Raw genomic sequence first — 15,602 nt, forward strand, 5'->3', positions numbered from 1 at the left:
CAGGGAAAAAGTGCATGTATCACAGATTTAGTATACTGAGATTCTGAAGTGGTAGCTCACTGGTTAAGATGCTGGCCTACTGATTGGAAGGTTGAGTATTAAAAAATTGAGATAAAAAGGATGTTGCTCTGAATAATGGTGTTAACCAACATAGTAAATGTAAGTTTAAAGTGAAATAATGCTGGTATATTCATTTAGGTTTTAGAGAAGAGAGAGGGTTGCTGGATATCTACATCTATATATCTACAGTTATTCTGGATATCTATCTATCTATCTATCTATCTATGTATCTATCTATCTATCTTACTATATATATATATATATATATATATATATATATATATATATATATATATATATATATATATAACTGTAACAAACTGAGAGAGAAGTAACATCAGTGGTGCAAGATTAATGATTTATGTCATGTATATAATATAAATCTCTTAACTTTCCAGCTATATGAAATAATCAACAAAATTCTTTCAAATTATTTGAATCTACAAAAATCATGAATATAAAACTGAAATATATATTTTTTTCTAGACAACTAACAATGAACCAGTAAAAGTTCACTTACATGTATAGGATTGAATGGATTATGTGATACTTTTTCATTGGACAGACGTTTTCATGTTTTCTAGGTCTGCTAGCAAACCCTCAAAGTTATACAAGGTTCTGACCAGTAGGTGGCGCACCTTTACCATATCACCACAAGTCTTTTTTTTTTTTTTTGCTTTAAACTCTGCAGCAATCTGACGAAAAACAGAACTAGCTTAGGTCTCAGTCTCTATTCCACCACCAGATGGCTCTAAGCTACAGTTTCACCCCATTTTAGACATCTTTCCAAGATCAGGATGCAGACATCCTCTACAAATTTCACCTTCCTGCGTCACAAAGAAACAAATGAAAGTGCTGACTGGCTGTGTCTGAATCCTTAGATGAACAGTGTGTCCTCTGCCTTGACCATGCTCTTTGAGAAGCTATGTACATGATGTAGTTACTCTTAACGGATTGAGCGCATTGTTTTAGAATTTAATAAAGAATAATTAAAAATATTTAATAAGATTTCAGTTCCAAGATATTAATTCATTTTAACTCATTCATAACATTTATGCAAGACAGTTCAGAGAACAATGAACAAACATATGTACACTTTTTTGCTGTTGGTTGTGTTTATGTTACTTGTGTTTCTGTTGTTGGTTGCTAGTATTGTTGTTCAGACATTGTTGTTACTGTTGCTGGTGGTGGCATTACTTGGTGGTGTAATTTATGTTATTGTTGATGTTAGTAGTATTGTTATGTTGCAGTTGTTGGTTGTTGTGGTGTTACTTGTTTTGGTGGTATTGTTTTAAGTGGTTTTAGTGTTGTGTGGTGGTGATGTGATTGGTGTTGAGTTTTACCGTTCTCAAATTCTCAAGGGACAATATACAGTGTACAGAGTCAGCGATGACATAACACAACACCACAGAATGATGATAAAAAGCAGGACGCATGAAGATGCTAGATATACACAGCAGCTGTAATAGCAGCTGCATGTCTAAATGTCTGTGCAGACAACATTCTTTACATTACCCAGTGTAGGAATGACACCTGCAGACGTGAGACAGCCTGGAAGACTAAATATATGTTCTTACACCACGCCATTAGAGATGGGAATTAGATTACAGGGCGCTAAAGGGATCGTCGTTATATTAGGTTTTAAAATTTCTGATGACAAAGAAATCACACTAAGGGCCTCTGAGGCACAGTTCTGTACACTGTGTGTGACAGGGTGCGAAGTGCGAATGCTACCATAGTGACAGTGGCATGTTCCTGACAGCACAAAACCACTCTAACTGACATCCCGGCCTCCCACGTGACCCTCTGGCCACAGTTTGAGCAAGTCAGCAGAGGGAGAGAGGGAGAGGGAGAGGGAGAGAGAGAGAGAGAGAGAGAGAGAGAGAGAGAGACCTCTCCATAAACCAAATGAATCCAACTCTAGAAGTTCTAAAATGTTTTCATGATTTTCATATTTGCATAACGCCATACTATCATTTTTCAATGAAGCAAGAGGAGAAACTATCTAATTTTTTTCTAAGAAAAATAATTCTCATACAAATGCATCAATTTATATTGTATTATTTTGTCTTTAAAAATGTATGGCAATTTGTAGGTTTTAACAAATTTGTGTTTTTCAGCCAGTAACTTCAACTTAATAATAAAGTCCCATTTACAGCAGTCAGGACAATGAAAAGAATGTTTCAGGAGTCTGTAACAATTGATGATTTGGCAGGAAATGGACACACACACATGCACACACACATACACACACACAAATACACACACACATACACACACAAACACATATTACACATGAAATAACATTTAGACTGAACACTACCTTATCAAAATTAACAGTGTCTTCAAAAACAGACTGTTAAGATACATAAGTTTGATAAAAACACTCACCAACTGGTGAACCACGTGGTGGAGGCACCACAGTGCGGCGATTTGCACTCTGAGTACTTCCAACGCTAGATCGTCTACCAGTCCCACCATCACCAGGGGAGAAAGAAGCACGCGCCATGAGGGTCTCCTCATTTTCACTGCTTTGACCTACAGACAGCAAACCCAGAGTCTAGAATGTAGTAACACTGAGAGTCCTGACTCTACTGCACTTTCCAGATTTTTTGGATTATTTCAAATTATTTCTCTTGTACATACAATGTACATAACGCACACATTTGCACAATATTTATATATAACTCTCTATATATATTTTTAGACATATTGCACTTTGTCACTACAACAGGCACATATTCCTATTTTGCACATACTATTTTTATGCACATAACACCTGCCATAAATGTATTTATTGTTGTACATATACTGTAATATTTATCTGCACGTGTTCCTTTGCACATTTGTTTCTACTATTTGCACTTCTGGTAGATTCTATGTACTTGTACTATGCAATGAAAATACAGTTTATCTTACAGTTTGTCTTAAAGAGATTACACTGACACTGTATCTCTCTATCTCTCTCTCGACTACCCATGATCACATTCACAAACCAAAAAAAATTGCTGGCTCTGTCTAGCAGTATCAGGAACACTGACTAACACTCATTCTCCATACTATTCACACTAGTAGACATGAGCTTGCATGAGTGTGTGAGTACTAGAAAACAGACAGTTGTGACTCAACAGGTTGATGCTGCCTGCAAATGAATCTGTTCACACAGCTAAATCAAAGGATTAATTTCAGCAAAGTTAGCAAATGAAGTTTCTTTTTTTGATTAATGCACCAAGAAAGAAAAAAATTATAGTGACATCTGTGTGTGAAAAGATACTAGTCATGACCTAGAATAGCAAGTATTGTATTCCAAACAGTATCAGACAACCATCATCATAGATATATTTTCAACATGACTCCCAACATATAGCTCTGGTCCAGTTCCACCAATTCCTTAGATCATGCTGGATGTAGATTATGCTGGATGTATAGAAGATCAAGAGATCAAAACAGCACAATAGAGATACAGATTGATATTGTAAGATGTAAGAGGCCTCCAAACCCACCATAAAACACACACTGACAGATTACAGAGAAAATACTAACTTACATTTAGCATGTGTTGCACACAACTATAATACTGACTTATTTAGCTACTCACATTTAATCCTCATATAAAGTACACACAAATCTCAGTTTATCATCATGACATCAAATCTCTGAGACAGCTAACTTTTTGCTAGACAATGCTAACTGCTAACAGGAAAAGCTGATGAGATTTTCTAGCAATTTTAAACTTTTACCAGCACCATTAGCAAAACATATCTGCATCCACATGATAGTGTTTCTTTAAAAATATATAGTTTTTACATTTTACCAAATTTAAATAGCTAGCATTTATAGATAAATAGCTAACATTAAATAGCTAGCATTTCTTACATAATGTATTTTTCTGGTTTTATAATGAAAAATGTATTTTTTTTATTTTACTTCTTTTACAGTAGTATATAGGTGTTTTTTTATTCAGTAGGCTTAAAAAAGATATTTACATGTTGTATTATATCCAAATACAATTTCCCTCCATTTCTCCATGCAAACAATGTAGCCCTACCAAGCACAAACTTCACCAAAGCACATATAAAGTGACCCAAAACATTAGCATGAAGAACATTTAGATTATGTACAAGGATACATATATTATTAAAGTTACAATCAATAGGTGTCAAGCATTTTAAGAGAAATGGTATAACACATTCCCATAACACATAACACTTTAATACTTAATCCGCACTTACATGACAGCAAATCCTGCTTTGGCGTGTCTCTTTGAAAAACAAAGGTAAGCAGCGGTACAAAGTATCCTAGTAATGTAAACATTTTAGAAACAAACCCGTCTATCATTAAAAAAAATCCTCTTGACTTGAATTTCTTTGCTACATCATTCACAATGAACTCTTCATCCAGGTTGGTGAATCTTTAAGATGAGAGATGTTAGCCATACCAACACTGTGTAAATGGTTGCTAATATCAAGAGCTACCAGCCATGTCCACCACAGAAGAATAACTGAAAGATAGCTGCTGTAATCACCATGTCTCTCACCATGAACTAGACCATGCCAGAAAGCAAAAGTGGTCATAAAGGCTTGTACAAGAGATCATTCTGGGTGTGGAAGGACAGCTGTTGTTTTATTTCTTATTCTACAGTAGCTTTCCATTTGTGCTTTCTGGCACCAGTATCTGACAGAAATGCTACAGGCACACATGTAAATAACAAGCAGACGAGTTGTGGATAGCGGGGCCATAAAAGTCGGCAGCACTAGAATGCACTGCTGCTGAACCTCCAGCTGTCTAAGAGCCAAATGTTTTCTCACTATAGAATCAGACAAGAATGGACTTCTTAAAAGTCATAGCAGGGGAGACAAACTCTAGGTTTATAGTGTGATGTAATGTACAGGGTATCAATGGATCAGTGGGTTGATTGTTTTTTATCTTAGAAGATAAAAGATTGTTTTTATCTTGCAATCTCAGAATAATGGGTTGAATACTAACTGCATGTTGTAGGTAGATTCAGAAGAGAGGGTGTGTGAGAGAGAGAGAGAGAGAGAGAGAGAGAGAGAGAGAGAGAGAGAGCTCAGCATTTTCTCACACTGCAGCAATTGACTAAGCACTGCTTCTGCAGCAGAGGAAAGACAATACATTCATGCAGTGATTGTGTTTAGAGAAACAAAGTTGAGGCAAGAAATTCTATTGCACTCTATACACTACAAAGTACTCAGATGCCAGCTCACATCTCAAAAATTTCGAAATATATTTTAATTTAAGAGGTCAAAACTCAGGACAACACATTTCCCAAAAATGAAGCCTAAAGGCAAATGTTGAGGCATTCAATAAGTGTTTATGCCAGACATGTACTGTACCATTAATTTAAGGTCACTTAAGTTTTAAAAAAAAAATTAAGTAAAGTTTGATAAAACCTCATACCATCAGTATTGCTAACATGCTATCACGTCTGTCTCATTCTTAGTGAAGTTGTTCTATATGTGCTTACTATTTATGTAGCATCTTTCTGACCCTCGAGGTCACTGCTCACAAATAATACAAGAAAATGGTGCATTTTAAATAAATGTCTAAATACAGTTAGATCAACACAGGAAAATTCAAGGTTAAAATTCTTGTCAGTGGTTATGCCACATGCACTAGTGGGTGGGGAGTGGAGTAGGAGACTGCAGGGTCACAGTCATACTAACAGTCAACTGATATGGGTTTGTCAGTGGCGCATGCTGATATTTACATATTAGTTTGAGGACTGAAAAGATTCTGATTTACTGTTCTGAACATTCTGAACATTTCTGCTGCAATAAACATCCCTCACGCAACAGCAACCGCTATTTATTTTATGGTCAAGATTATGGTCAATCAAAACCAGCCTATTCAGGTTAATTCCGTGTCAGATCATTTTTTACATGGATTAAGCATTTATTTAGCTGCAATTGCTCAATCAGTTGAAAGAATATAATTATGAAATATAAAAGAAAACATTTCTGTATTTGGAATAGAAATCTGAGACAATCTGGATCAAGATCCTTTTATTTCAAGTACCATACAGCCAGGCCAGTATACAGTTCATGTATACAGCTGTGTAAAGATGCCCTTGATGGTTTTCTTATCGATTATTAACAAGAGAGCTACTGATGTTGTAACAGGTAAAAATTAAGTTTTCCAATTATACAAAGAAAAATCTGCACAGTAGGTATGACTGAGAAAAGCAACACAGGTACATTTCACCATATTAATGAGTACAGTTTGCTCAGTTGAATCCATTACAGAGCCCCATCATTAGCAACCAGAACAAATCTGTATTTTGAAGATATACATTTCAAATATAAAAAAAAAAATTGGTTTACTTTCTCACTCACTCACTCACTCACTCATTTTCTACCGCTTATCCAAACTACCTCGGGTCACGGGGAGCCTGTGCCAGGCGTCATTGGGCATCAAGGCAGGATACACCCTGGACGGACTGCCAACCCATCGCAGGGCACACACTTTCATTCACTCACGCACTCACACACTACGGACAATTTTTCCAGAGATGCCAATCAACCTACCATGCATGTCTTTGGATCGGGGAGGAAACCGGAGTACCCGGAGGAAACCCCCGAGGCACGGGGAGAACATGCAAACTCCACACACACAACCCTGGAGGTGTGAGGCAAATGTGCTAACCACTAAGCCACCATGCCTCGCGGTTTATTTTCTATTGAAAATAATTATGGAGAGTATATTGTTTCAGATGAACACTGAAAGTTTAAACCTAAGAACAAAGCAGCATCAAACACATTATACAGTGGGTGAGCGGACTTGATGAAAAGCAGTAAAGCTATGAGTCAGTCACACAAAAACCAAGCACACACAAGTCTGAGTATAAATTCATACACTTACTTGTGTCATCTTGGCACAGTGAGAAAATATTTCAGCATTTAATAATATATAGACATATGTAGTATGAATAGATTGTGTTAAATTATATACCTAACAAGAAATGTAGGACCTTTAAGAATATCCTAAATTTTGAAAATGCTAAATCAAGTATCACTGGCTATTTGTGTGTAGTTATTTTTGTTTGTGTGAATGACACCCTCTATTCTACCAAAACGGTTTTGCTGTTGGAGCCATTAGTAAGTAATTTTCCCTGCTCTGAGAAATCCTTCTTTCTGTGAGGAAAAAAAATCACCCAGAGAAGCACAACTAACATAAGAGATTAATGATAGATATCCTTCCCTAGCAACAGTGAGCTGGAGGAAGAGTGAATGAAATGGGTGAAATCAAACCCCACACAATACACAGTACAAATCAGGCTCACACCAAACACAAGAAGAGAAATCTGTCACTTGACTGCGGTCTTTTCTGCCCTTCAAAATCAATCCCATGAGACGATTAAATCAATCAGAACTCTCTCCACTTTTACTCTGCCTCATTAACACCACTATTTACTCCCTCCCCTTTTCCCACTTTTCCCACTTTTCCTTTCTTCCATATAGTAACACCATAAATTGCATTTGGCAACATCACAAACACTTGAAAACACTGCATTTGACATTTGGAACTGATAAAAAAAAAAATGCCCCTGGCACAAAATCATGTTTTACTATTATGGCTCATTATGTATATAATGAGAATAACAAGCCACAGTTCATTTCTGTGTTTAATGAGGTTACTTAAAATCTGTTTTACCAAATTATGTTCCCTCTGGAGAAAAAAAACTCTGCATAAGACAGTAAGCAATTTAACTTTTTTGCTTTTCTCTGACATTGTCTTTAGAGAATTTAAAAAACAAAAGCGGTAAACTATAAATAATTTAAGTCCCAGATGTCCTATAGTACTGCTAACATTAGACACTCTTCTATTGCTAAATCATTTATTCTAAACTTTGTTACTATGTCCCGAGGTTAAGAAGCATGACTCTATGCAGGAGTCTAATGAGAATGAAACGGCTCCAGTTTCTAAGCTAATCCCAGCATTGTCACAGATAGCAGAATGGAACTTCAATCCTGCAAATAATAATGAAAACACAGTGTACAACCAGAGCAAATTCCTCACCCAGTAAGAAATTCAAAGTAAGTAAAAAAAAAATCAGCACTTACAGTGAGGAGGGCGGCCAAGGCTGCTGTTAGTACTGTCATTGGATTGGTTGCTGGACACAGAGGACACACTGGCACTGCGGATGAAGCCGAAAGCAGCCAGGCGAGCAGTGGGTAAGTGGGAGAAGCCCGGTGGGCGCAGGCCAGACTGACCTGATTTGGGGAGGAGGGACTTGGGAGCGACCTCTAATATAGGCTTCTTCAGCTCCCCTGATAGAAATTAGAAAAGAATTTATTTTGGATTCCATCAATACACATGTAACATAAGGTACAGTAACATTTATTAAAATAAAGAATATTAATGATTGCCTTGCAGGATTATTGGTACTCATCAAAAATGAGCAGAAATATACATGGAGGTCAAACCTTTCGGTCAAACAATAACAAAAATAAAAAAAACAGTTAAATTTCACATTACAAGAGATGCTACAGCTTTTAAAATAAAAACACTACCAGTTACATAAAGGTAAATAAATAATCAGAAATAAATGATTGCCTTATAGCCTAGAAACTGGACTGTACTGCCAGCAAATACTACCAGCATAGGTCTCCAATACAAGTAAGATTTTATTCACAGCAGTAAAACATTTAATTTCATTAATTTCAATCATGAACTGTTTTACTGCTAACAGACATCACAAACAGCATTACTCCTTCTCATACTGAATTTATTTAATGGCCTCCAAAATAAAGTATGATATATAAATCTTACTATATTTTTCTGCTTTTATTCAAGACAAGATAAGCAAAGAACAATCCAATAAAAGTCTAATAATGGACGATTAAGGTTAAGGAATATGGTTTTACAGTTCAAATGTATTCAATATGGAGCTAAGAATTTAAAAATGCTCTATTTTAATATAACTAGACAGAGTCTTCAGCTTTGGCTATATGACTGGAAAGAATATGAAGGAATCAAAGCTCAGTAAACATATTCAGAAGGTGTAAATGTGCAGCTCTTGAATTTGACTGCTGACATGGGTTTCCAACTTTAAAGAGAGAAATGATGTAAGAGGTCCCATGCATATGCAATTCTCAAAATGATTACAGTACAAAGCCTCATGGCTGGTATGGAGACACTTTAGTCTTAGGATGAAAAATTAAACCATGAACCATTTGTGGAAGAGAGTGTTAGCCTGTGCATTTATTATCGTACTGCGGCGTACTTTATTACACACAGGACTAGAGATGCAGTGTTTGGTACAGCATTTATTCACAGCAAAAAATGCATTAATTAAAGTTTATGACAATAGAAATATCATAATTTCCTTTTCACCACATTGAATCTGACACTTAAGTGCTTTTTAATTGGGCTGGATATTTTTTATTTTAATACTAGGTGCGGACACGGTGGCTTAGTGGTTAGCACGTTCGCCTCACACCTCCAGGGTTGGGGTTCGATTCCCGCCTCCGCCTTGTGTGTGTGGAGTTTGCATGTTCTCCCAGTGCCTCGGGGGTTTCCTCCGGGTACTCCGGTTTCCTCGCCCGGTCCAAATACATGCATGGAAGGTTGATTGGCATCTCTGGAAAATTGTCCGTAGTGTGTGATTGCTTGAGTGAATGAGAGTGTGTGTGCCCTGCGATGGGTTGGCACTCCGTCCAGGGTGTAACCTGCCTTGATGCCCGATGACGCCAGGCTCCCCGTGACCCGAGGTAGTTCAGATAAGTGGTAGAAAATGAGTGAGTGAGTAATACTAGGTGCATGCATTTTACAGAGTTAATGCTGGGCAGTGGTAAATTAATACATTATAAAATAGTTTATAATCACCATATATATAAATCCCTTGTCTACATAAAACCTAACATTCTGTTGTTTTTGTGAATTATTAACAATATAATATTCAATTTAATTAACCATAAATATATAGGGCAGTTGGGGAATATCTGAAATTCATTCAACAAATGCTTTGGTTTGGTTGGTATTCAACCATTTGGCTTATACTTATGACATCTTTTGTGTAACCAACCATTCAAATTCTTGCTAATTTATATATATATATATATATATATATATATATATATATATATATATATATATATATATATATATATACACATATATATGCCAATATTCTATTAATTTGTTGCCTTTCTTGAAATTGCACAATCATGAGTCAAAAAGGTAACTGCAATAGTTGCTTAAATAAACCCAATGAATCATGTTGCCTCATGCATGCTCAGGAGGAGCAATAGTCAGAAAAGTTAATGTCAGGGTTGTTATTATTTTTTATTCATGCCAACTGGGGTAGTTTTAAATACTCCATGGCCACACAGAAACCTGGAAACCCTGGATTAAGATTTGCTGTTCACACATTTCAATGAAGGTATATTGGGCTGTCTGAAAATAAAATGAGCTGCTATACTGTATGCTTGATGTACAACGTCAAACAGAACAATGTCGACTTTAAACTGCCTAATAATGGGCTACTCTGAAAAAAAAAGTGTGATATAAGAGTGATAGCTTCTTGATTCAAATTTGTTGAGGCTATATCTTTATTAATGTCTTTCTACCCCACGAAAATCTAGGGTAATGAGGCACTGTTTTTTGTTCAGTTGTCACTGCACATCTTCAGCGAGCACAATTTCGTGAATTTTCTCTCACTATTGGATGTTAATTCGCAATGTATTTCTGTTATTTAATAATCCAGGAACATGTGCTAACCTGTTGGATCTTGGTAGCAGTGAGTAGACTGCCCCATTGGAGCTGAGTGGCTGAGAGGTGAAGTTGACCTTTGGCCTGTCATCGGCATCCTGGCTTTGGTTGTAGGTTGTCTTGTGACTGCTCCAAGGCCGAGCTGAGGCCTTAGAGCCCTTGGTGCTCGATAGGCACCAGCTACTTCAGACACACCACGGTGTGCTCCTCTGCCCACCTAGAAAAGAAAAGCAGGACCTTATAAACTGTCAACATATGGAAAACATGTACATGAAAAAAATTTAATACAATTCCAAAGCCAGAAATGTAATAAAAAATTGTAAATATTTTACATGAATTCTCACCTCATGCATAAAGTTGCCTGGGAGCTCACCATGAAAACTTTCTGATTTTCCCACCAATTTATGAGGTAAAGTATGACCTGTTGGTCTGATGCCAGACACCATCAGGCCAGGTGGTGGGTAGTATCCTGATTTCTGCAACTCCTGTCGGTACTTGTCATGAAGAATATTGGAGGAGCTCATCACTGGTGAGCCTCTGGATCGTGCAACTTTTGGCTCTTTGTTGGCCGGAATACTAGAGTACGTTGAAAGCCTTGAGGGCAGAGTAGACGCTTCATATGGACTGTCTGTAGAATGGGGCTTTGGCTGAGGGCCCTTACGGACGTAAGTGATTATTTTTGGGCGGACATTTTTAGGCCTTTGAGGAGGAGAGGACTTTATAAAATCAGATTCTGATTTAAATGGCTGTTGAGAGGGAATTGGTTTTGGGATGCCACTATTTAAATAGCTTTTATTTGGAAGCTTCAAACCACTAGCAAGACTTTGTGGAGAACCAGACAGTTCCTGACTTGGAGTTCGTGTGCTGGCAGTCTTGGCTGGTGAAAGTGGTTGCCGTTTAGGGGAGCTGGTGCATTTAGAAGATGGAGGAGTAGGGGTGCGTGAAGAAGTTCCCATCGGTATTCTCCTTTCCAGGTGAGATGGGCTAGCTCTCTGAGTTCTTTCAAAAGATGCCTGTTTCTGGTACAGTCTGGGTTCTGCAACTACACTGTGACTGGGTGCTTCTGTTGAGTCTGGCTTAAAGGACCTTTGAATCATTTCTACAGTTTCTTCCTTTTGGGATTGTTTGGATTTTACTTCATGACTGGTATTGTGAGGAATCTTGCTGGCCACTGAAAAAGAATGTTTGTCATCTGACCCAAATGTTTGGCAAGATTTTTGCTGAAGTGAAACCATTTGTGGATCTTCATGTTTACATTCTTCCATAATTGAAGCCGGGTGCTTCTCAGCAGCATCCGCATTGTTGTCATTGGCATTTTCTATTTCATTGTGCTCATTTTTAGCACCTGCAATGGTTGGTTTACATTCATTTATGTCAGTTTTTGACTGGCCTGAGGATTCTTTGCATGTTTTTACACATAGGTATTGAGCTGCTTGGTTTTCTTGTGCTTCCAAATAAGGTTCCTCAAGTAATACAGTATTGTTCAGATTGAGATCTACATGAGTTCTTTCAGTGTGTGGAGAACTTCTGCTTTTATCTGAAATTGTCAAACAAGACTGTGAGGCAAGACTGGACATTGTGGAGTAACAAGATACAAATACATCATTATCAGAGCTACACTCAGCCCTTGAAGGGCATGTCTCCATCTCTTTGCTGATGGATTGGTGGGAATCTGTTTCTTGCTCTTTCGTTTCTAGTTTTGTGGCTTTTTGAACATCAACCTCAGTTTGAGTGTTAATTTTGGAAACGGTCCCTAGTGTCGGTCCATCATCTTTAATATAACTGTCCTCTGAATCGACAAGGTAAGCCTCCAGTTCCTGGCATTCCAACATCTCAAACTCTGCCAGCTCAGGATCATCATACTGAGAGTCTGTGCCCCAGATGATGATTTTGTCCTGTTCCTCAGTGTGAGATACAAAAGATGATTGAGTACCAATGTCCTCCAAAGTTCTACCATCTTTACTCTCAATCTCATTTGCATTGGCATCTCCATCCCATGAATGCTCAGAGCACCTGTTGTTATTTCTGATTTCTCCATGATCGTCCTGAAAGCTGGATCTAACAGATCCACCAAGCTTCTCATTCATGCTCATGTTTCATTAAGAAACTGTCTCTAGGTTCTTATGACTGTCACATTAATTTTAGTGTCATTCTTTTGAGACTCTTTTGACATGCCTTCATCCTTACAAACACAATCTGATAATATATTCTTGCTTCTTTTATGAAGCAAAGGTGATTGCTCCACTTTGACTGACACCACAAGCTGTTGCTTTCAACTCGCTAAAAAGACAAAAGAAAAAACAATTACATGCTGTCACAGGGGCTTCACATGCAGACTATACATTATTATTATACAAAAGGCTGAATTGGTTAAATTATATCATTATGTATTGAATGCTCCTTTACATTTTTATCGACTCATTTTCACAAAACATCTTTAATTAGATATTTGCCCCTTAATGTATAGAAAAATATGCTTGAATATATTTTATTATGCTCATTAGAAACACAATATTGTCTATGTCTGAGAGCCTCATTGCTTATGTTATGACTTGTTTCCCTTTCACAGCAAAATGTTTCCCTTTCACAGCAAAAAAATACTGGATGTTTTTTGCGCAGACTGTCTTATTGTCCTCACAGATATTTTGGTAAAACGTATTGTTCAATGGTGATATAAATGCCTCAGAGATGGGAGAGATTTAAGAGTGGTATAGAGTTTTCAAACTAGTGTTAGGCTTTGTTATCACATTACCTATTCTATGATCATCTTTTCTATCTGATTCTTGTTATTAAGTCAAATCCAGACTCAGACCGACAAAAAAACTGTCATCAGGACATAAAAAATTAGACATAAACAGATTATTCTGTATAGATTTTTCTAAACAGGAAGGATGCTTACTCCTTAAACATTCAAACTCTAAACACTAAAACTAAGCTTACAATATGTTCATATAAAAAGACCTCTCTTGATTTTCATGATTTTTTTTAATAGATAACCCACAACACAGGCCACACGATGTTTAGTAAATATACATCAGTATATGTAGCCCTGAAAAGGAGCCTGGCATTTCTGTACATCGCAAGAACAATTACTTCCTTCTTTATGTGCTTGCTGTAAATAGCACTGTCAATGTTGCATAATTTTGTGAAATCATTGTAGAATTTGTACATTGTTATTTATGAATGCTGGAAAATACAGTAGGCATACAGTAAATGATCAAATAAAAGCAAAGCATAAGCTCTGTTTTGACCCAGCAACACGTCTGGCTCTAAAACCATGCCAGAAGGTTAATCACTGCCTGAGGTAAAGACACACAAATGTTTTGAGAAGGTACATTTATTCCCAAACGAAACACACGTGTATACTGTACTTTAGTTAAAAAAAATTAAAGTCTTACAGTAGATAAGATTACTTGAAAAGTATACTGAGATATTTTAGTTAGGCCAGACCACATTAAACAGCTTTAATGTATAGTATTGTACCACAAAGTCTAAGTAGATGCTTGAAAAAATACAACTATATATTTAGATGTCTGCCATTTCTGTCCATTGAGTCTCAAATCTAATCAATTTATATTTATAGGCTTAAAATGCACTGACTAAAAATGAAATGGCAGTGTTTAAATTGATTGGTGACATTTTCATGATTGAGAAAAATTCTTTAAACCTGTTATGTTGTGACAAATACCATAGATGCACTGAGCAGATGGTCAGAGTAACCGTGCCAAAAAAAAAAGCATTCATCCTTCATAGACTTATTCATACATCTCTAAGGTATAGTACATGTACTACTAAAAACTGTAAAAATGTCTTCTTTATTAAATATGAAGAGTATAGTGACTGTCAAAGATTATAGTGATTATAGTGTCAGGGAATTATTCACAGTACATCACACTAATATAATCATTTTAACAGTTATGATTTCTAAAGTAATAAATATTCAACCAATGTGAAGCAGAAAAAGACTGTGACAAATTGCCTTGTCAGTTACACATGACAATTCTTGTCCCTGTCACCAGCAGAAAACAAGAAGTATGGCTTGAATAAGAGACCAAAATGTATGCTGTCTGTCTTACTGCAAAAGAAATAGAGGTAAAATGATAAACGTAGGCTTATTATTCAAGCCTATTCAGTGGAAAATGGCTTAACAGTGTACAATTATCTGGATTTTGTGACCCTGAATTTGTAGCAAGCTGCTTTGGGTGTACAGTATGTGTCCCTCCATCTTCCCCAGATATGAACCTGACCTACTTTTTTCATAGATTAAAATGTTCTGTGCCTACAGAGCTTCTGGTAGTCTAAAACAATTTCAAACAATCTACATAAAGGAGAGCATTTCTTGTTCACAGGGTGAATAATTACAATATCGTCTGCCAAAAGTGTCTGCAGCTATGTGTAGAAATCGTTCATGATTTTTTTGACTTTAGATGTTGTTACTTTAACACCTACGTTAAAGCAAAAGTTGAACAATATTCAAGTCTTTATTACCATGATGCATAAAGGTCTAATAAATCTGAATAAACAGATTAGAATACAGTGTCAATACAAACCCCTCTGTTAGAATCAGAAGAATGCCCAAATGTCATGAAACTGCCCTAAAACCTGTTTTGTAAGGACGAAAGTTAATAATATACAGTAAACCTCTGTCCAGCCCAAACACCAAAACATACATTAACCATTTTGTTAGCTAGCTAGTTAGCTAAAGGAAATTCAGCAGATTTCAACAATGGAACAATGTTTGTAATGATATCATATAATCACTTTATTCCAAAGAGGAGTCCAAAATTGCATAATCATAAAGATTTATGATA

The 15,602-nt window shown here is 36.6% G+C and overlaps 1 protein-coding gene across 1 annotated transcript in view; it reads right to left on the minus strand.

Moving 5' to 3' along the window:
• mtus2b (microtubule associated tumor suppressor candidate 2b) overlaps positions 1-15,602 on the minus strand; it is a 34,895-nt gene that overhangs the window by 15,524 nt on the left and 3,769 nt on the right. Inside the window, exons 2-5 of the mRNA XM_060888424.1 lie at positions 11,136-13,071; positions 10,801-11,008; positions 8,142-8,348; positions 2,452-2,598 (exon numbers count right to left, since the gene is read on the minus strand). Coding sequence (XP_060744407.1) covers positions 2,452-2,598; positions 8,142-8,348; positions 10,801-11,008; positions 11,136-12,884 — 2,311 coding nt within the window. The 5' untranslated portion in view covers positions 12,885-13,071. The remainder of the gene's footprint in view (positions 1-2,451; positions 2,599-8,141; positions 8,349-10,800; positions 11,009-11,135; positions 13,072-15,602) is intronic.

This window comes from Tachysurus vachellii, chromosome 15, assembly GCF_030014155.1.
Source record: "Tachysurus vachellii isolate PV-2020 chromosome 15, HZAU_Pvac_v1, whole genome shotgun sequence".
Lineage (NCBI taxonomy): Eukaryota > Metazoa > Chordata > Actinopteri > Siluriformes > Bagridae > Tachysurus > Tachysurus vachellii.